The 21,273-nt window shown below is 45.1% G+C and overlaps 2 protein-coding genes across 3 annotated transcripts in view; one reads left to right on the forward strand and one right to left on the reverse strand.

The window, feature by feature from the left end:
• The first annotated feature begins 6,123 nt into the window (after nucleotides 1–6,123).
• On the forward strand, nucleotides 6,124–13,087 carry ALKBH2 (alkB homolog 2, alpha-ketoglutarate dependent dioxygenase). Of its 2 annotated transcripts, XM_023733729.1 has the most exons (6): nucleotides 6,124–6,149; nucleotides 6,786–7,244; nucleotides 9,744–9,942; nucleotides 11,608–11,910; nucleotides 12,474–12,589; nucleotides 12,714–13,087. In XM_023733729.1, exons 2-6 carry the CDS (start codon nucleotides 6,947–6,949, stop codon nucleotides 12,740–12,742), a joined length of 945 nt encoding a protein of 314 aa, XP_023589497.1. In that variant the 5' UTR covers nucleotides 6,124–6,149; nucleotides 6,786–6,946; the 3' UTR covers nucleotides 12,743–13,087. The 2 variants fall into 2 exon arrangements, with proteins under 2 accessions (XP_023589497.1, XP_004379048.1); XM_004378991.2 differs by lacking the exons at nucleotides 12,474–12,589; nucleotides 12,714–13,087 and having other exon boundaries at nucleotides 11,608–11,914.
• Nucleotides 13,088–13,197: 110 nt separating this feature from the next.
• Nucleotides 13,198–21,273, reverse strand: part of USP30 (ubiquitin specific peptidase 30) — a 34,102-nt gene continuing 26,026 nt past the window's right edge. The window contains exons 8-13 of the mRNA XM_004378992.3: nucleotides 20,491–20,550; nucleotides 19,717–19,803; nucleotides 18,382–18,462; nucleotides 18,059–18,278; nucleotides 16,089–16,209; nucleotides 13,198–14,768 (exon numbers count right to left, since the gene is read on the reverse strand). Of these exons, the coding sequence (XP_004379049.1) occupies nucleotides 14,504–14,768; nucleotides 16,089–16,209; nucleotides 18,059–18,278; nucleotides 18,382–18,462; nucleotides 19,717–19,803; nucleotides 20,491–20,550 (834 nt within the window). The 3' untranslated portion in view covers nucleotides 13,198–14,503. The remainder of the gene's footprint in view (nucleotides 14,769–16,088; nucleotides 16,210–18,058; nucleotides 18,279–18,381; nucleotides 18,463–19,716; nucleotides 19,804–20,490; nucleotides 20,551–21,273) is intronic.

The following is a 21,273-nucleotide window of genomic DNA, read 5'->3' on the forward strand; positions in this document are numbered from 1 at the left end:
AATTCTTGTCGGTGGCGGCGGTCAGCAATTGGCGCCAAGCAGCTTGCGCATGCTCCGACCGGGGGCTTTGCTGGGGGCGGGGGGCGGAGGGGCAGCGAAGGGCCTATGCGCGTGTGCGGAGGAGGCTTCTGGGTGGTGGGTGGGGTCTGGGGTGCTGCTTGGGTGCCTGGATGAGGGCTAGGTTCCCTCCATTCGTTCGCTCGTTCATTCAGTATATTCATTCATCGTAACTTTGCCTTTTGGGCAAGTCTCTCCATCTCTCAGCTGTAAAAAGATTGAAGTACCTACCCTATGGGGCTGTTGTATGAGTAAAATTAGCATTATAATGTTTATTGAGCTAGTGTATAAATTATCTCATCCAATTTTCACAACCTGTTTTACAGATTGGAAACCCTGGTGGCGTGATGGTTAAGAGCTACGGCTGCTAACCAAAAGGTCGGCAGTTCGAATCCACCAGGCACTCCTTGGAAACTCTGTGGGGCAGTTCTACTCTGTCCTATAGGGTCGCTATGAATCGGAATCCACTCCACGGCAATAGGTTTGGGGTTTGTTTGTTTGTTTAATTTTACAGATTGGGCAAATCGGCTACAAGAGACCTCTTTTGAAGTGTTAAAAAGCAAAGATGTCATTTTGAGGACTAAAGTTCACCTGACCCAAGCCATGGTATTTTCAATCGCCTCATATACATTCGAAAGCTGGACAATGAATAAGGAACACCGAAAAAGAATTGATGCCTTTGAATTATGGTGTTGGCAAAGAATATTGAGTATACCATGGACTGCCAAAAGAACAAACAAATCTGTCTTGGAAGAAGTACAGCCAGAATGCTCCTTAGAAGCAAGGATGGCAAGACTTTGTCTGATGTGCTTTGGACACGTTATCAGGAGGGATCAGTCCCTGGAGAAGGACGTCATGCTTGGTAAAGTAGAGGGTCAGTGAAAAAGCGAAGACCCTCAACGAGGTGGATTGACACAGTGGCTGCAACAGTGGGCCCAAATATAGCAATAATTATAAGGATGGTGCAGGACCGTGCAGTGTTTCCTTCTGTTCTGCATAGGGTCGCTATAAGTTGGAACCGACTTGACAACACCTAATAACATTTTACAGATGTCAAACTAAGGCTTAGAGTGGCAAAAGTTTTGCCCAAGATCACTTTGCTAGCCTAATTTATATGGGTTGGGGGGAGACTTTGGAATCATGGAGATTAAACCTCCAAGTATTCATTCCCCAAATGGCACCACCTATGTTACCAGGTGGAAACCCCAGGTTTTGCTCGGGCGTGACTCGTATTGGCCAACAAACAAGAAACGGAAGTGGGAGAGTGTAAAGTTGCCTTTATTTCATTGTGCAAGGAAGGAGGCATTCGGGGCTTTTGCTGCCAAGACTGCTTCGAGAGGGTGACAGAAAAAGTTATTTTTAAGGGATTTACAAGTAGGGAGTTCATACAAGTTACATCAGCAACATTCTTAATCATACCACGCAGGTGCCAGGATTTTCACGAGACAGGCCAAGCAAAGGAACTGCCATTTTGATGCAAATGACGTGGCTGGCCAAGCAATGGAAGTGGAAATGGTGAGGCTGGCTGGATAAAGGAACTGGAATTCTGATGTAGATTGCGCGGCCCGCCAAGCAGCGGAACTGGAAATGGTGAGGCCGGCCAAGCAAGCTGCAGTGGAATTTTCTGCAGCTTGGGGACCTCTGTATTACCTCCAACCCCGATACACATGGAATTCTTCTCTTTCCCTCCCTCCCCACATCCAAACTATCAATATGTCCTGTTGGTTCTATCTCCAAAACCCAAAAAATCCAAACCCATTATCGTCAGGTCGAACTCACAGCGACCCTATAGGACAGAGTAGAACTGCCCCATAGGGTTTCCAAGGACGAAGGAGTAGCTGATGGACTTGAGCTGCGGACCTTTTGGTTAGCAGCCAGCCTCTTAACCATTGTGCCACCGGAGCTCCATCTCCAAAAGAAATCCTGTATTTAGCTAAAGCTTTCCTTCTGTGACTTCTATCCCAGCTGGTCTCCTCTTTCCTATAGCCGTAGGACAATGCCCGGGTTAAAACCCTCCTATGTCTGCCAAATATGCTTAGAATAAAACGCCAGCTTCTTACACCACCACCCTCTCCTCCCCTTCTCAAGGCCCTATGGGCTGTGGGGCAGATGTAGCTCCAATGACCTGTCTCCACACATTTGCTGGATACACGCAGCTTTTCCCCCATATGGCCTTCATACATGTGCACGCACTGTCCCCCTGCCTGGAAGGCTTCCAATCACAGCTGAGGACACTTCCTCAGAGAGGCCTTCCCCTCCCCTATCTGAAATTTTCTTGTTTGTTTCTTTCCTTGTTTACTGTCTATCTCTGTCTCCAGAATGTAACCTTTGTGAGGGCAGGAACTTTATCCTTGTCCTTGTTGCTGTTGTGTCCCCGTGCCTAGGACCTAGGGCTCCCAAGGAGAAAACCAGTTGCTATCAAGTTGATTCCAACATGTGGGGACTCCATGTGTGTCAGAGTAGAACTGTGCTGCACAGGGTTTTCAGTGGCTGATTTTTCAGAATTAGATCACCAGACCTTTCTTCCCAGGTGCTCTGGGTGGACTTGAACCTCCAACCGTTTGGTTAGCAGCTAAGCGTGTTAACCGTTTTCACCACATACTTCAAAATCATTTGCCCTTACGGCCACAAACAGTTTGGCAGTTTATTTACTTTTTTTTTTTTTTAATAAAGTTAAACAGACACTTCCCATGGGACCTGGAGCCTTGGTGGCACAGTGGTTAAGAGCTCAGCTGCGAACCAGAAGGTCAGCAGTTCGAATCTACCAGTGTCTCCTTGGAAACCCTATGGGGCAGTTCTACTCTGTGCTGTAGGGTCACTAGGAGTCGGAATCAACTCGATGGCAACGGGTTTTTTTTCTTTACCAGGGGACCCAGCAATCCCCCTCCTATGTACTCACCCAAGTAAAATGAAAATCTATATTCACATAAAACCATGTACATAAATGTTTATAGCAATCTTTATTCTTTTTTGATATAATTTTATTTATTTTGTTTCTTTATTGTTGAGAATACAAACAGCAAAACATACACCAATTCAACAGTTTCTACATGTACCATTTAGTGACACTGATTACATTATTCAAGTTGTGCAGCCATTCTCACCCTGCTTTTCTGAGTTGTTCTTCCCCTATTAACATAAATTCAGTATCCCCTAAGGTTCCTATGTAATCTTTTGAGTTGCTGTTGTCAGTTTGATCCCATATAGATAGTTCTTAAAAGAGTATAATGCTCAAAAAGACCAGACTTACTGGCCTGACAGAGACTGGAGAAACCCTTTGAGATTTTGGCCCCCGGCCACGCTTATAGCTCAGTAACGAGGTCACTCCTGAGGTTCACCCTTCAGCCAAAGATTAGGCCCATAAAACAGAATGAGACTAAATGGGCACACCAGTCCACAGGCAAGGACGAGAAGGCAGGAGGTGACAGGAAAGCTGGTAACGGGGAGCCCAAGGTTGAGAAGGGGAGAGTGTTGAGATGTTGTGGAGTTGGCAACCAATGTCACAAACTATGTGTATTAATTGTTTAATGAGAAACTAGTTTGCTTTGTAAACTTTCAACTGAAGTACAATAAAAAAATTATACCAAAAAAAAAAGATTACAGCCTAGAAAACCCTATGGGGCAGTTCTACTCTGTCAACAACAGCAACAGAAAGCATAATGCTCAAGGCAAACATTTTTTTACTAGTTAAGCTAAAGTATTGTTTGGTTTAAAGATGATTTCAGGGATATTTTTGGTGTAAGGCTTAAAGATTATCTCAGGGCAATGTTTTCAGGGGTTCATCCAACCTTCATGGCTCCAGGACGTCTGGAGTCCATGGGACTTTGAAATTCTGTTCTGCATTTTCCCCCTTTTGATCAGGATTCTTCTGTGAAATCTTTGATCAAAATGTTCAGCAATGATAGCCAGGCACCATCCAGTTCTTCTGGTCTCATAGCAAAGGAGGCAGTTGTTCATGGTGACAATTAGCCACACATTCCATTTCCTCCTCCTATTCCTGACTCTTCTTCTTCCTCTGTTGTTCCAGGTGAATAAAGACCAGTTGTTGTAACTTGGATGGTTGCTTGCAAGCTTTTAAGACCCCAGGCACTACGCATTGAACTAGGAGGTAGACCAAAAGCACTAAACATGTTATTAGGCCAATTAACTGGGATGTCCCATGAAACCACGACCCTAAACCTTCAAACTAAGAAACCAAGTCACGTGAAGCGCTTGGTTGTATATAAGAAGCCTCAGCAGCTACACTTTTCTTTTTCTTTTGTCATTGCTGTAAATATATCTATCATACAGCTTTTGTCAATTCAACTTCTTACAGGTGTAGAACTTATTGGCAGCAATTACAATAATTGGCTGTGCAACCCTACCCTTAATCAATGTGATATTTCCATCACCATTAACCTCCTTTCCCCCTCCCTCCCAAACCTAAAAACCAAAAACCCATTGCCATCGAGTTGATTCCAACTCATAGCTAGTGACTTTATTTTTAATGACCGGAAACTGGAAGCAACTCAAATGCCTCATCAACTGATGAATGGGGTAAATAAACAATGGATTACTGTTTGTTGTTAGGTGCTGTCGAGTTGTTTCTGACTCATAGCAACCCTGTGTACAACGGAATGAAACACTGCCCAGTCCTGCAACATCCTCACAATTGTTGCTGTATTTGAGCCCATTGTTGCAGCCACTGTGTCAATCCATTTCCTAGAGGGTCTTCTTTTTCACTGATCCTCTGCTTTACCAAGCATAATGTCCTTCTCCAGGGACTGATCCCTCCTGATAGCATATCCAAAGTACATCAGATGAAGTCTCGCCATCCTTGCTTCTAAGGAGCATTCTGGCTGTACTTCTTCCAAGACAGATTTGTTCGTTCTTTTAGTAGTCCATGATATACTCAATTTTCTTTGCCAACACCATAATTCAAAGGCATCAATTCTTCTTCGGTGTTCCTTATTCATTGTCCAGCTTTTGCGTGCATATGAGGTGATTGAAAATACCATGGCTTGGGTCGAGCAATGTTCTACTGCTATTCAAAAGGTTTTCACTGGCCAATTTTTTCAGAAGTAGACTGCCAGGTCCTTCTTCCTAGTCTTAGTCTGGAAGCTCTGCTGAAACCTGTCCACCATGCGTGACCCTGCTGGTATTTGAAATATCAATGGCATAGCTTCTGGCATTGCAGCAACATGCAAGCCACCACAGTACAACAGACAGACAGATGAGTGGTTGAATGGAATACCACTAAGCAATAAAAAGGAACGAACACTGATACAAACGACACGGATAAATCTCAAAAGCATTATGCTAAGTGGAAGAAACCAGACCCCAAAGGCTACATATTGTATGATTTCATTTATAAGGAATTTTGGAAAAAGCAAATTATAGGGACAGAAAACAGGTCAATGGTTGCCGGGAATTGAGGGTGGGGGTGGCGGTGGGGGAGACAGTGTACAACTAAGGGGCCTAAGGGAATATTTTGAGATGATGCAGCTGCTTTGGATCTTGATTGTGGTGGTGGCTACACAACTGTGCATATTCGTCAAAATTCTCAGAAAGTCCACAACCTCATGGAACTTTCATTCCACTGGGGGAGACAGAATAAACAAGAATTAGGAGCAGTAATAGAACCTGCCATTCCTTTTTAACATAGAAGCACTTCTCACATATCCTCTCATTTAATCCTCATGGCCCTCTCATGACATAGATTTTGTAATCCTCGCTTTACAGGTGAGGCAATTCAAGCCCAGAGAGGTTAAGTGACCTGCTGGAGCCCACACAGCTAGAGCCAAGGAGAAAGAAATGGAAGCCAGGGGTCTGACCGCAGAGCTCGAGCTCCTACCCGCCACCATATGTTGGTGACCCAACTCCCTTTCAAGACACTAAGATAATCCCCAGTGAGAGGTATCAGGAACAATTCACCCAAGATCCTCAGTTGTCGCAGAACAAATGATGTTAAACTGAAGCACGGAAATGCTTGCAATGTATGGAGAGAACCAGCAGGTGGCGCCCGGAGGGTTCCCACCACCTTGTTTTGCAAATTTTCTCGCGTTTCCCGGCTTGCAGCGCAAATCTACCCGGAAGCAGTGGCTGTGTTCTGGGTGAGTGTATTTTCTTTCCCGTCAGCCCCTTCCAGGATGCCTGCAAGATTCGGAACTGCAGGGATGGTGTCTGAGATCTGAAAGACAACACTCACACACACACACCCCTCCCCGTGCCCACGCACATGTTACAATTCTTAGTTTCGGAATTCAGTGTGTGTCTGTGTATGTAACTGTTTTACATTTAGATTCTTGTGGCACAGTGGTTAAGAACTTGGCTGCTAACCAAAAGCTCAGCAGTTCGAATCCACCAGCCGCTCCTTGGAAACCCTATGGGGCGGTTCTACTCTGTCCTATAGGGTCACTAGGAGTCAGAACAGAGAGTGGGCATCTTTTTTTTTTTATTGTAACCGAGATAGATGCACTGCTTTTCTGGGTGACTTTGGGCGAATCCCTTTCCCTCTCAAGGCGTCAGTTTTCCCATCTGTAAAATGAGGGTTTGGACTGGATGGTAATTTCCACATTTGACTGTTGCATGTGAATGCCCAGAAAATCCTTAAAAATTGAGGTGCTTGGGGCTGGGGTGCAGACGTTGCGGTTGTTGCAGGTAGCCAGCCACAGGCTAATCTGGGAGACCCTGGAGCAGACCATCTCTAGGGGTCCTTCCAACTTTAACAACCTCTACTTCCTTTTTAGGACCTGGTTTTAAACCTTAAAATGGAAACTTAAAAACAGTGAGGAGGAGTGTTGCTGTGGGACTACTTTGCAGAACGGATTTTCTACCAGAGAAACAGCCTGGGTAACCTCTCCCTGTGTCTTTGCCTTGCCCGGGGTGCCCAGTTCTTTGCGGAGACAGGATGGATAAATTTCTGGTGAAGAGGGCTCTCGGGGACCGTTTGGGAAAGAGTGAGGAGAGAAACGTGGGGGAGGAACAAGATCAGACAGGTGAAGGCCCCGCTGTGTTGGAAGGAGAGGAAGGGAGCTCAAGGAAAAGGCCCAGGAGAGAGACTGCGGAGGATGGAGTGAGCTCGGCAGGCCCCCGCTGGCGGCACATTCGCGCTCAGGGCCTAGACTGTGACTACACAGTCCTGTTTGGTAGAGCTGAGGCGGATGAGATTTTCCAACAGTTGGAGAAAGAAGTGGAATATTTTACAGGTAAGCAGAGGACTCTGATCGATGTGTGTTGTATGTATATGTTCTTTGAAGGCTTGTTTCATAAAACCACTGGTCTGTTTAGAGAGAATCCCTGGGTGGTGCCAATGATGAAGTGCCTGGCTGCTAACGGAAAGGTTGGTGGTTTGAGCCCACCCAGGGCGCCTCAGAAGAAAGTCCTGGCAATTTGCTTCCGGAAAAATCCCAGCTGTAAAACCCTGTGGAGAAGAGTCCTACTCTGCAACACATGGGGTCACCATTAGAGAGTTTTTTTTTTTTTTTCCCAACTTTTTTAAAATCGTAGTTCTGTGTTCAACTTTTTGAGGAACTTCCAAACTTTTCCAGAGTGGCTGTACCATTTTACGTTCCCAGCAGTAATGGAGAAGTGTTTCAGTTTCTCTGCAGCCCTGCCAACACTTGTTATTTTCCTTTTTCTGATAATAGCCAACCTAGTGGGTGTGGAGTGTGGGCATCAATGTTTTTAAAAAACTTCTAGATGTTTCTAATGTGCACTAGGGTTGAGACCCACTGGTCTAGTGGAAGAGGTGGGCAAATAACCAGACAAGCCCTCTACACCAGTGGTTCTCGGCATCCCCTGGGGGGCTTGTTAGAACTCAGATTGCTGGGCCCCACCCCCTCAGTCTAGTTTCCACAATTTTCAGGTGATGTTGATGCTGCTGGTCCAGGGACCACACATTGAGAACTGCTGCTCTACCCTGTGATGACCACACAGGGATCTGGCCAAGCACTTGCAGGGGGCCACGGAAAAGCCCACAGGAGTCCCCAGACGACAACCTGAGTTACGTTAGCCCTGTCTTTCATGTAACAACAGGCCCTTAGTCCCCACAGTTGGCAAAACCACCCTGTTGTTGCTGCTTGCCATCTAGTCGATTCTGACTCATAGCAACCCCATGTGTGTAGAGTACAACTGCTCCATAGGGTTTTCAAGGCCGTGACCTTTCAGAAGCAGATTGCCAGGCCTATATCCCGAGGCGCCTCTGGGTGGGTTTGAGCCGCCAACCTTCTGGCTAGTAGTTGAGCACTTAACCATTTGCACCACCCAGGGACTTCTAAAAACCACCCTGGTGTATAACTGAAAGAGCCCTGGTGGTGTAGTGGTTAAGCGCTTGGCTGCTGAGAGGTCAGCGGTTCAAACTCACCAGCTAGAAAGATGTGGCAGTCTGTTTCCGTAAAGATTACAGCCTTGGAAACCCTATGGGGCAGTTCTCCTCTGTCCTGCAGGGTCTCTGTGAGTCTGAATCCACTAGATGCCACACAACAAATGTGTAACCCAATATCATTCTGCTGCACAGTAGTTAAGGCAGTTGTACCATGTTACAAATATATTGCACTAGGACTGTGTTTCTATAAGTGCAGGACAGGAATCATGGTTCTCACATGAAAAATTTGGGCAGTCCACAACGATTTTTGAGGAGGTATTAAATAACATGGAGCAACAGAGGGAAGTGTTATTCCTGCTTTACTTCCCTTTCAATCCTGAGTACCATATTTTTATGCAAATAACGCACGTGTTACACGTATTTGCCAACTGTGCAACCTCTCCCAGTACCCCGTGTGTTATTTTTGTCTAAGTGCATATGCCAGTTTTTTTTTTTACATGTTGCTGTCTTCAATTTCTATTTCTGATCACATGGAAACTTCACTTAAGGTGGTATTATCAACTTAAATTGAGAAACAAATGCAATTTTGATTGTTTATTTTCCAGTGACCAGGGGACTACCAAAACTGATCCATGACTTCTTGACCATGGCTTATACCTTTATCATACAATTATGATCAAAAGTAACATTTTTGGACTATTTTTATATGCATAAGTAGGAGAGTAAAGAAAATGAACAGATCAATATGATTTACATGTAATATAGGAAGACAGGTGAATGCACCTGAAATTCACTTCCGGAAATGTCATGGGACATGCGTGGTATATGCATGGGCACGCTGTGCCAGAACTGTTTTACAGGCAGTCCCCAGATTACAAACATGTTCTGTTCCTTAGTCTGTCTTTATGTCAAATTTGTACATAAGTTGCAACAGTTAGGTATGGTTCCTATCTAACATCAGTTAGTCAAATGTTTGTCTTAGTATGAAGTATATAGTGTCCCTATCTATACATAAAAAACATTAAAGAAACACTTCCAGATACACTAAAATATCTTAAACATAATAATATAGTAATAATAATGTTTTGGTGTGCATCACGAAGTAGTGCCCGTTTGTTACTGCAAACCGTTGTATGTAGCTTGACTTTTTAATGGTTTGTAACTACAGGTTGTACATAAGTTGGACCTTCATAACTCGGGTACTGCCTGTTCTTAAGTTCATCATTTCTGCTTGTTATATGTGTAGACACATTATTTACGTGGGCATTATTTGCAAAAAATACAGTACTCAGGGAGCATGTATTTGGGGCACTCGCCTGTTTGGATTTTGGGGCTCAGAGGGACAGGGCTGACTGTGTGATTGTGTGTGTCGTCTGAACAGGGGCACTGACCAGGGTGCAGGTGTTTGGGAAGTGGCATGATGTACCAAGGAAGCAGGCGACTTACGGTGATGCTGGGGTGACCTACTCGTTTTCAGGCCTCACTCTGTCTCCAAAGCCCTGGATCCCAATCCTAGAGCGCATCCGGGATCGTGTTTCTTGGGCAACTGGAAAGACCTTCAACTTTGTGCTCGTCAACAGGTGACACCTTACTTGTTTTTTAACTTTTTTTTTTTAGGTCAGTGTACTGAATTTTATAAACCTTGTCTCTTCCAAAAGGAAGACTTTAGGATTCTGGCATATCTTACTCATTTGTACAACAAATACTTCTTTAGTGCACAAGGGATGTTGTTGTCAGTTGCCATGGAATCAATTCCAACTCATGGCGACCCCATGTGTTACAGAGTAGAACTGTGCTCCATAGGGTTTGCTTGGCTGTAATCTTTTTTTTTTAGGGGAGGGAAATAATATTGACTTTAATAATAGCAGTTGTTCCAGATGTGCTTTTTTTTTTTTTTTCTGGAGAAAATGAACACATAACCTGGCATCTAATCTCCTGCTATGGATATAGCAAATGCCTTTGTTTCTACTCCAAAATCAGAAAACATCAGAAACAGTGTGGACATTATCTCTTTAAATATTGGTTCTGCCCAATTCTCTGTCTCCTCTGAGATTCTACTTACGCAAATGTTAAAACTTTCCTCCCAGTTGTATCTATCTCTTATACTTTATTTTGTATATTCCATTCCTTTGTTCTTTGTGCTTTAGTCTGGATATTATTAAAAAACCTGTTGCCGTAGAGTCGATACAGCATAGTGACCCTATAGGACAGCGTAGAACTGCTCCACAGGGTTTCCAAGGCTGCAATCTTTATGGGAGCAGACTGCCACTTCTCTCTCTCACGCTGGCTGTAATCTTAATGGAAGCAGATTGCCAGGCCTTTTTTCCATGGCACCACTGGTTGGGTTCGAACCGCCAACGTTTAGGTTAGCAGTTGAGAGCAAACCGTTTGTACCACTTAAGGATGTGGCACAAGGGATAGAGCAGTGGAAAGGCACGAGCAAAGGTAGTCTTCATGACACTCACACTACAATGAGGTGCGCAAACACGTGAATAATCTCACACAGCGATCAGTGTCTTGAAGGGTGTGGGGGCTGTCCTGTGCATTGCAGGATGTTGAGCAGCATCCCTGCCGTCCACCCACTAGATGCCAGTAGCAACCTCTCCCAGTCACGGCAACCAAAAAGGTCTTGATATTGCCCAGTGTCCCCTTGGTGGTGTGGTCACCCCTGTAGAGAACCCCTGGTTTAGGGGATGGTCACTCTAGATGGGGTGGCTAGAGGAGGGCTCCCTGAGGCAGCAGAGTCCTGGCTGATCACTAAGTGGAGAGTGAGCGAGCCACACAGATGACTGGAGGAAGATCGGAGGCAGCCCAGTGTGGCCGAGGAGCAGGAGTCCCACTGGTGTGGCTGGGAAGCAGTGAGCGAGGGAAGAAGAAATGAGACAGGCTCAAAGTAGGCAGGGCCCAGACTGTGCAAGCAAGGACAGGGACTTACTTTACTTACAGGGAGAAGCCATTTTATGGGATACAAGTACGAACCAGGAGAACCATAAGGCGTATTCTTGCCTTCTTTTGGTGTGTTCGGTTTTAAAGCACGTGATCAAAATGACTAGCTAACAAAGTGCAAATGCTGCAGGTCTGGCCCATCTGTAGAACCAGATAGAGACCTTAAGCCCCTGCAGAGCCACGGCAGAGACGGCCGTGCACGCGGCACCGTGTCACACAGTGTAAGAAAACGGAGCGTGCAGCGTCGGTGCATCTGAGGAAAAGGCTGTTGTTACGAACTGCCTTCATTTTGTCTGCAGGTATAAAGATGGCTTTGACCACATTGGTGAGCACCGAGATGACGAGCGAGAACTGGATCCCAGGAGCCCCATCGCCTCTGTCTCCTTTGGGGCCTGCAGGGACTTCTTCTTCCGGCACAAGGATTCTCGAGGGAAGAGCCCCGCCCAGCGGGTGGAGGCAGTCAGGCTCCAGCTGGCCCACGGAAGTTTACTGCTGATGAACCCGCCAACCAACACCAATTGGTATCACAGTCTCCCTGTCCGAAAGAAGATTCTGGCTCCGCGGGTCAATCTGACATTTCGTAACATTCTACTTACTAAAAAGTAAAAACATTTTGAAAGTTAGTACTTCTGTTTTCTCTTTCCTGCTCTCCACTGCGAGGGAACTGATGTTTCTTTTGTCACCTGGGAACCCAGAAGAGGTTTAATCAAAGCCAAGGGCTCAATCCGCAACGAGGCAGAATTCAGAGAGGATGTTTATATCTGATCAGTAAATTAGGAAAGAATACCAGTTGATTTTTACCTAATAAAATGATTCTTTTATTGCTATAATACACAGCAGATACAAAAAGTACCTTTAGCAAATACATAAATCAGCAGTTATTATGGCATAAACTACTAGTTTAACTTAGGTTTCTGCAAAAGGAAGCTAACTTTGTGAACTCTGTAAATAATTTAAAACTGGAAATAAGATTATTTGGCTGTTACTTAATTCCTAATAACTAACAAAATAGGAAGTCAGCTTTAGGTTGGATGAACAGACTTTGCACAGACATCGTTCACATTCACAGCCTTCGCTCAGCCCTGTCTTCTGACTAATGGTCTGCTTAAAACTAAGCCGTAAAAGGATTATCCCGTTTCAGCCTGCCATCTCTCTTTAATGGCAGATTTCAAAGAAAGAGTGGTGGCAGAAGAACAGTTACTCAAAGCTACAGCTTTGCAGTGCAGCTCAGTTCATGGTCACACGATCGGGCATTTGTTTCACCAGACTCAGGTAAAACAGGTGCGTTCGTTTCAACATCAAAGCCAGGGTTGGCCATGGGATGAAGGGACATCAGCAGTGAATGGATCAGGTGGTTCAAGCTGGTCCTCTCCACTGATGTTCGTGACCCAGAGTTCCTTCACAGTATATTCCACGGATAGCGAGAGTTACTGAGTCCTTACGATGCACGCTGGGTCTGGCTTCTTGCACATTCGGCTGACACCAAGGCATCGACTTGAAGCGTCGGGCAGCTCTCCACCGCCAAGGCAGCACAGTTCTTAGCCTCACCTCAGGTGACCTTCTGGATGAGTCTAATTCTCAACCTTATCTCTGAAGACTCAGTTTGCATTTGGTATCTTTTTATTTCCTTAAAATAAAAAAAATTTAGCTAAAACGTAGGTGACCCTATAACATGTTGCCAGAGGGTTGATTCCAACTCATGGTGACCCTCTAGGACAGGGTAGACTTGCCTCATAGGGTTTCCAAGGCTGTAATCTTTACGGAAGCAGACTGCCACATCTTTCTCCCGCAGAGCAGCTGGTGGGTTCAAACTGCCAATCTTTCAGTTAGCAGCCAAGCGCTTAACCACTGCACCACCAGGGCTCCATAAATCATAGGTACTACTGTGTAATCAAAATTCCTTCAGCCCTGGGTTGCATTCACGAGACATCTGAAAAGGGAGGAAAATGCTCAATATATTCTTTTTATATTAGGCTACTGGAAACGATGAAGAGAAATTTAAAATATGGTCATATAACAAAATGAGCAGTTGAAAAGCAGTACAAGATGTCAGCTGTAGCTACATGTTTAAAAATAAAGCCTTCTTTCTTCTTTTTGTGGGAAGGGCTGGGCTTTGATGTCCATCAAATGTAACCCCCTCTCTTTACAAATGAAGAAACTGAGGTCCAGAGAAGCTGCAGCCCCCTGGTCTGTGCCCGTCCCTCCTGATCCAGCGCTCAGATCAAGGCAGGGATTGACTTTTTATGCAGCCCCCGGCTCCAACCTTAAGGGCTCTCCATGCGCAATAAATAAACAGATGAACACAGCCGTCCACAATGGATCCCAGGGTACGAACAAGTTTTCTATGGAGCAGAGGAGGCACAGGTGTTGCACAGAAGGGCTCACTTCTGGCTGTTCACGCAGGTTTATAATATAATCACCTCTCCTAGAGTCCATATACAAAAGATAAAAGCAACAGGTAAGCAGTTCACTTCGAAATGACAAAGTAGTGAAAGAATCTCCCCGAGGGGCCGGTTTGGCAGATGTGTCTTTACCACATATAAAGAATTGAGAGATTAGAAAAAGACATACAAAAAGGGAAGGCATGTGTTCTTCAGGCATCTTTTAACTGTTCTTTTGCTCTCTGCTGAGTAACTGAGGGAAGAGAACTTTTCAACAATTGTTTATATGACTTCTAGGTCATGTCTATTTTCCAGAATGGACGGGCTACAAAAGCAGTCGAAAGTGAAAGGCACTTTTTCTTAAGTTGTTGCCTTTAAATTAAACTCCACTGATTCTTGTCAACCATTTTTATGGGCCTGCTCATTAAAAAATAAAAGAGCTGTACTGAAACATCAGAGGATTAGCCAAAGTATGACTCCCCTCGGAAAACACCTAACATATTAGAATAGAAAAAAGGGCTCTGGAGTTTGATTTCTTTTTAATTACCTGTATAGCTGGTAAAAAGGCTCCCTAGACGTAACGGATGCTTTCCTACCAGGACGACAACACTCTCAGGGCGCACGCTCGCAGAGCTGTGCAGGGCGCCTGACTGGTCAGGATCGGGGCGCTGGCCCTGTGTGGAGCCTGCTCTTAGAACACGGCGGAAGGCTGAAGGACTCTAGTGGGGCTGCCTGCATAACACACAGAGTATGATTTTGCTTTGTTCCTGAACAGTGTGGCGGTTCCATTGGCTCTAGCTCTGGGGCTGGGCGGTCACTCTTCAGACTTATACTCCTGGCCCTGGTGCTGCATCCTGGAGAGGACTCGCTCGTAGAACAGCAGGTAAGCACTGGAGGACAGGACCTCTTGCAGGCTGGCCTTGCGGACAGTGTCGTCAGAAATCCACAGCCACTGGCTGCTGGTTGAGAGCGGGTTCTTGGCCGAAGGCGGGGACCGTCGGTAAGTCACAAAGTGTCCAGAGTGCATGTCTCCGTGGTGGACGACAACTGCCATCAGCCGGAAGAGGTACGTGGAGGAGCTGGGAGGCAGGAATAAAGGCCAGCGGTTTACAAATACAACACAGAGGCTTTATAGAGGGCAACAAAATAAATAAAGAATCCTAGTCGTTCAATTGGTGCAGTGGTTAAGAGCTACGGCTGCTAACCAAAAGGTCGGCAGTTCGAATCCACTAGCCGCTCCCTGGAAACCCTATAGGGCAGTTCTACTCTGTCCCATAGGGTTGCTATGAGTCAGAATCAACTCGACAGCAACGGGTTTGGTTTTTTCAGACGTTCAATGATAGGAGACTTGACAGAATGGTACATCCATCTAACTCAATAGTATACATCCATTAAAATACAGATCTATATTTACTGGCACGGCAAGATGTCCATTCTGTGAGACTGTGTGCGTGTATGTACGTGTACACACACTCACAACTCTTAGAGTGGGAGACCCTAAAGATTTAACTGGTTATCTCTAGGTGGTATCTCAAAAAATGCAGTTTTCTTTATACTTTATTTATACATACATATATGTACACAGGAGCCCTGGTGGTCTAGTAATTAAGCGCTACGGCTGCTAACCCGAAAGGTCAGCAGTTCGAATTCATCAGCTGCTCCTTGGACACCCTTTGGGACAGTTCTACTCTGTCCTATAGGGTCACTATGCGTCGGAATTGACTTGACAGCAATGAGTTTTATATGCACATACACACACAACACATACATGTATTTAGATTGTATGAATTTGTTTAATTCTTATCTTAAAGTGATTTGCATTTTGGACAAAAATAACAGGGTAATGTGTGTTGCTGTTATTAGTTGCCGTCAAGTCAATTCCAACTCGTGGTGACCCCGTGTGTGACAGAGTAGAACTGCTCTGTAGGGTTTTCTTGGCTGTAATCTTTATGGAAGCAGATTGCTACGTCTTTTCTCCCGTGGTACTACTGAGCGGGTTCGAACTACCAACCTTTAGGTTCACCAAAATCAAAAACCAAACCTATTGTCATCGAGTCAATTCCAACTCATAGAGACCCTACAGGACAGAGTAGAACGGCTCCACGGGGTTTCCAAGGGGCGGCTGGTAGATTCGAACTGCCAACCTTTTTTTCTGGTTAGCAGCCAGGCTCTTAACCACTGAGCAACCAGGGCTCCACCCTTTAGGTTCACAGTCTAGCGCAAACCATTTGCGCCACCCAGGGACCTTGCGAAACGTGTAACACAGTGAAATTCCACCTTAAAATGAAAGAAAAATTCATCTCTAAGTTTTCATTAACATCTCTGTGAAAAGCTAATTTAAGACACTAAGAGAAACAGCCTACAATGAACGAAGACTGTGCTTCTGAAGAGTAGCTCACCTGTAGTCAGGAACCACTGGGAGAGGGAACGCCATCGGGGTCGGCAGGGTCGGCAGTAAAGATGGGGAGCAGGCACCATTCATAAACATTTGTGTTTTGGGGGCCCCTGGCTGATTCAGAACTGCAAGAGAAAAAGGCCTGAGGCAATTAAAATTAGCAATAGCTTTGGGGAAACAAAACATGGCTGAAAATTAACGCCTCAACAATGCTACAAAGAAAAAATTATTCCATATCATATCGATTCATACGATTTCCTACCTCTTTTAATCCCAAATAGGAAAAGCGTATTTGGCTCCTGGTCCACTGCTGGCCTTGACAACTCTGAACCGTTGTGATTCCTATCCGTGTGCTGAAGACGTGGGTGACAGTTAAGCCGTAGCTAACTTACTGGCTTTCTGACTTGAACCGAGGTTTCTCAACCTTGGCACTATCGACATTTCGGGCTGGATAATCCTTTGTTGCAGTGGCTGTCCTATGCATTGTAGGATATTTAGCAGCATCTCTGGTCTCTACCCACTAGATGCTAGTAGTCCTCCCTACCCCAGGTGTGACAATAAACATGTTTCCAGACATTGCCCAGTGTCTCCTGGGGCCCAAAATTTAGCCCCTGTGGAGAACGACTGATCTAAACATTCTCTTCTTCAATTCTGTCAACTCCTAAGGCATACCAACATGTAATGACATTAATGTTTATGGGCACAGATTAAAAAATTAAAATGATATTTATATCTCTTTTCCTTTCAAGTATCATATCTGGGGGCCTGGGAGTCACCATGGTCTGAATGTAAGCAGGCTTGCACCCTAGCTGGGAGAGAAGGAAGCTAGGGTGAAGAGGTACTTGACTGAAAACAAGGGCCAAGGACTGTGCCCCCTCCCCGCCCTAGCCAATCCCTTACGTTAATCTGCTGACCTGCCCAGGAGCAGCAAAACACAGTCTCCCCGAAATGATATCTTGCCCGATCATTCAATGGTGGTTGCAAAAAAGAACAAAGGTGGCAAGAGACGTTAAGTTGGGAAAGGGTGGGGTGCAGGGAAGACAATCCCAACCTCACTGGAAGCAGCATGTGGGTGGTTAGTTTAGGCTTGGAGCCTTAAAGTCACTGGGTTTTAGTTTCCCCACCGGTAACTCTAAAAACCTCAATACATCATTTAAGACACCTTTTAAAAACTGCCCAACACTGCATTCCAGCGCCAGTTCTCCCATTTGCTGTTTGCCCCTGGACCAATCCTTTAACCTCCTGGAGCCCCCATTTTCTCTTCAGTAAGATCGAGCATAATAATAGCTACCTTGCTTCACTGGGGGATGCAAATGGTTAACAAGCTCAGCTGCTAACTGGAAGGTTGGAGGTTTGAGTCTAGCCACAGGTACCTCGGAAGAAAGGCCTGGTGATCGACTTCTAAGAAATCAGCCATTGAAAACCTTATGGAACACAGTTCTACTCTGACACCCTTGCCAGGAGTCGAAGTCGACTGGTTTGGTTTTGGTTGCTTCACAGGCACCAAATGTAACAATTAACCTCCAAAAAGGACAGTAATGGAATCAGAGAAGTAAACAGCTCAGTAACGAAACAGTATCAACACAAGGCCTTCAGAGATCTGAGGCGAGGACACTTTCTGTCTAAATGAGATGACTGTACTGAGGGGAAAAAGAAAGAAAGAAAGAAACTCCCTAGAATGATGTGATGTGAGCCAATTTTTGTTTAGCCAAAAGACCAGAAAGCAAGAAAAACTGAGCTTTTCTCCCTACGCTCTTTCATCTGTAACACAGTTTAAAAAACTGTACATCTCATTGGTCTAGAACTTCAACTTCTATTAAGAGATCTTCCCTCGCCTACCCTGATCCTTCTGTTCTCAAGATTTTAAGCAGCCACTGCACAAGCTGCTCCCTTCTATCACAGAGGATCCAGAAGGGGGTGTTTCCAAAATCCTTTCTCTTGGCCGCAAATTCCCGGTGAGTCAGCTCCACACACCTGGCTTGGGGGCGGCCGGCCCGTCCTGCAGCTCTAATGCTGGCCCCGCGCCGTCGTTCAGTTTAGGCTCGTGTTGGCCGAGCTTATGTCCGAGGAGGTGGTACTTGTAGATGTCCATCATCAAGAACTCGTTGAACTGCACGTGCTCATGCCGCTTCAGGGGCGTGCCGTGGCTGGACCAGCTCAGGCGCTGCAAGTGGATGCACAGGCACTGAGGGAGCTGCAGGGGGTGGGGGAGAAACCGGAAAGAGCCAAGTCTTCTCAGGAGCAGGACACACCAAGTCCGCAAAGCAAAGCCGACAAAATGTGTGGGGTGGGCTCACCTTTCCTAGTTTTAACTGTTTGACAAAAGTAGTCCTCTGGTGTTCCACCTTTTCCCCATTCAATATCCCTTTTGCTTCAATCTGAAATAAAAGAAAACATTTCTCTGCAAAGATGCCTGAACTAGGGCATCTGGGGAGGGCTGCAGATCAGATTGGGGTTACGGCTGCATCACCTGGGTGATGGTCCGTGTTCACTTAAGGCGCTAGACTTCTACCTGCTGTAATGAACCTAGCTGCCCAGTTACTTGTGAATTGTTTTCACTGACCCCTCTTGGCAATTAACCCACACTAACGGTGGCGGGAAGAGAAAACGAAGAATCAACACTGCAACTCGGACACTGGCATGTCATCTATTTTGTTCTGTGTCTTCAAAAATTCTATTCCACACCAAAATCAAAAAACCAAACCCATTGCTATTGAGTCAATTCCAACTCATACTGACCCTAATGGACAGAGTAGAACTGCCCCAAAGGGTTTCCAAGGAGCGGCCGGTGGATTCAAACTGCCGACCTTTTGGTTAGCAGCCAAACACTTAACTACTGCACCACCAGAGCTCCTTCCATAAAGATTACACCCTTGGGTTGCCATGATTTGGAATCGACTCGATGGCAACAGGTTTTGTATGGTTTTGGTAATCTTTACGGAAAGAGCCCTGGTGGCAGTGTGGTTAAACACTTGGCTGCTAACTGAAAGGTCAGCAGTTTGAACCCACCAGCTGCTCCACAGGAGAAAGAGGTGGCAGCTGCTTCGTAAAGATTACAGCCTTGGAAAACCTATGGGGCAGTTCTACTCTGTCCTATAGGCTTACTATGAGTCAGAATCGATTCAGGGGCAATGGGTTTGGCTTTTGGTTTTAATCTTAATGGAAACAAACTGCCACATCCTTCTGATGCAGAGCGGCTGGTGGATTCCAACCACTGACCTTTCGGTTAGCAGCCGAGTGCTTAACCACAGTGGCACCAGGGCTTCTTTCTATTCCATACAGTTCCTCTTAATTTAGAGGGTAAAATTCAGTTGCTTGGGGGGGTCAGGCAAGCAGCGTGGGTAAAAAGGCAAGGTGTGAGTAACAGGGCATGGAGGGGACTGTGACAAACTGGAGAGGAGAGGGCCCATCTCAAAGCATGACGCGGACATTTCTTCTTTAAGCCTCTGTGGGTGAAACAAAACTCGTCGAGAGAAGAGATTTGGTCCACGGGCTGCCGATTTTCAAACCGATGGCTGTGGCTGTGAAGATTTATTAGATAGGGCCAAAAAATCTCGGGGCCAGCTGTGTGAGAGGCCCTATGTAAGGACGCACAGGCCAGCCAGAGATGTCATCTGAGGGTAAACGCGCACCTTCGTACAGTTGTCACACACCACATCCCGCACGGACTCTGATGAGATGAAGTGGTGCAGGCAGTGGTCCAGGGTCAGTGGGTGACCCTACAGCATGAGAAGAAAACGAATTATTACACCTCCGTGGGGAGTGACATGGAAACTGTAGACAGATGGCAGGAGGAATCCCACATAACTAGATGCTTCCTGGACAAATGAGGAACTCAAAGCACTCTAGACTGGCTGTCACTGACAGGTTCAACAGTAGGAGGAAGTAACACTGTGGGAAAGCGTGGAGTTCCACACTGTTTTAAATATCTTTGAATTTGAGATTAATATAAATACACACACACTCAAAAAAAAAAAAAAAAAGAAAAACTTCTGCAGCAACAAAAAAACACCACCTTCCTACCCCCCCATATTAAGGTCATGCTAACCAGTTGCTGTCAAGTTGATTCCAACTCTAGGCAACCCCACGTGTGTGTCAGAGTAGAACTGTGCTCCATAGGGTTTTCGATGGCTAGTGTTTCAGAAGTAGATTGCCTGGTCTTTCTTCCAAGGCACCTCTGGGTGGACTCGAACCGCCAACCTTTGGTTAGCAGCTGAGTGCGTTAACTATATGCACCACTCAGGGGCTCCTCAGGCCATAGAACCACATTAAAGCTACGCTGGGGTTCAAACGACCATGTGCCTGAGTAACACATAGTACCCTGAGTCACACAAAACGCCTAAAAGGTCTATTAGATTTAAATGTCTCTGAAACAGACTCAGAATAAATCATAGATCAGTACATACCCATGTGGCAGCTGGAATACTTAGTGAAAGGCTATCAAAGGTATCAAATCGAACAGGACTCTGAAACAAATATTGCAGAAACCCAGAAAGGATTTCAATTCGAGGCTTTATAAATGAGAAGATATATGGCTATGAAACAGTCTAATGTTTTGATGCCCAACATTAAAATAACCATACTTGTTTAGAAGCACATTCTATTAACAACAACCTCATACTAAAATCCTAATGGAGAGCTTGGAAAAACTAAAAGATTACATACCTGCCCCAGCAATTCTGGGATTTTATCCTAGGCAATAACCATGGACACAGCTACAAAGATGTTCATCATAGTACTACTTGTAACAGCAAAAATGTGAACAGTTAAATAAATAATGGCACATCTACAGAATGGAATACTATATTGCCATTTAAAATAATGTAGCAGACGAACGCAAAATACATAAAAGGCATAAAGCTTTGTATTCACAGACAGCACGAGTGTTTACATACATAGAGAATTCTAAGGAATCTATAATAAAACTTCTAGAATCAATGAGTAAATTTTTTCAAGGTCAATATATAGACATCAATTGTATTTCTATATACTAGTGGTAAAAAAATGGAAAATAAAATTTTAAAAATTCCATTCACAACAGCATCAAAACACATAAAATAATTAGGAGTAAATTTAAACCTCTATGTTAGAAAGCATACATGTTGAAATTAAAGAAGACTTAAATAAATGGAGACATGTAACATGTTCATAGATTAGAAAATTCAATATTGTAAAATGTCAATTCTCCT

This window comes from Trichechus manatus, unplaced genomic scaffold, assembly GCF_000243295.1.
Source record: "Trichechus manatus latirostris isolate Lorelei unplaced genomic scaffold, TriManLat1.0 scaffold00061, whole genome shotgun sequence".
NCBI classification, from domain to species: Eukaryota; Metazoa; Chordata; class Mammalia; order Sirenia; family Trichechidae; genus Trichechus; species Trichechus manatus.

Coding starts and splice junctions, on each gene's coding strand:
- ALKBH2 (XM_023733729.1), top strand. CDS start 6,947: ATGGATAAATTTCTGGTGAAGAGGGCTCTCGGGGACCGTTTGGGAAAG. Junction 11,911..12,473: donor AACATTCTACTTACTAAAAA/GTAAAAACATTT, acceptor CTTTAATGGCAG/ATTTCAAAGAAAGAGTGGTG. Junction 12,590..12,713: donor ACCAGACTCAGGTAAAACAG/GTGCGTTCGTTT, acceptor GTTCCTTCACAG/TATATTCCACGGATAGCGAG.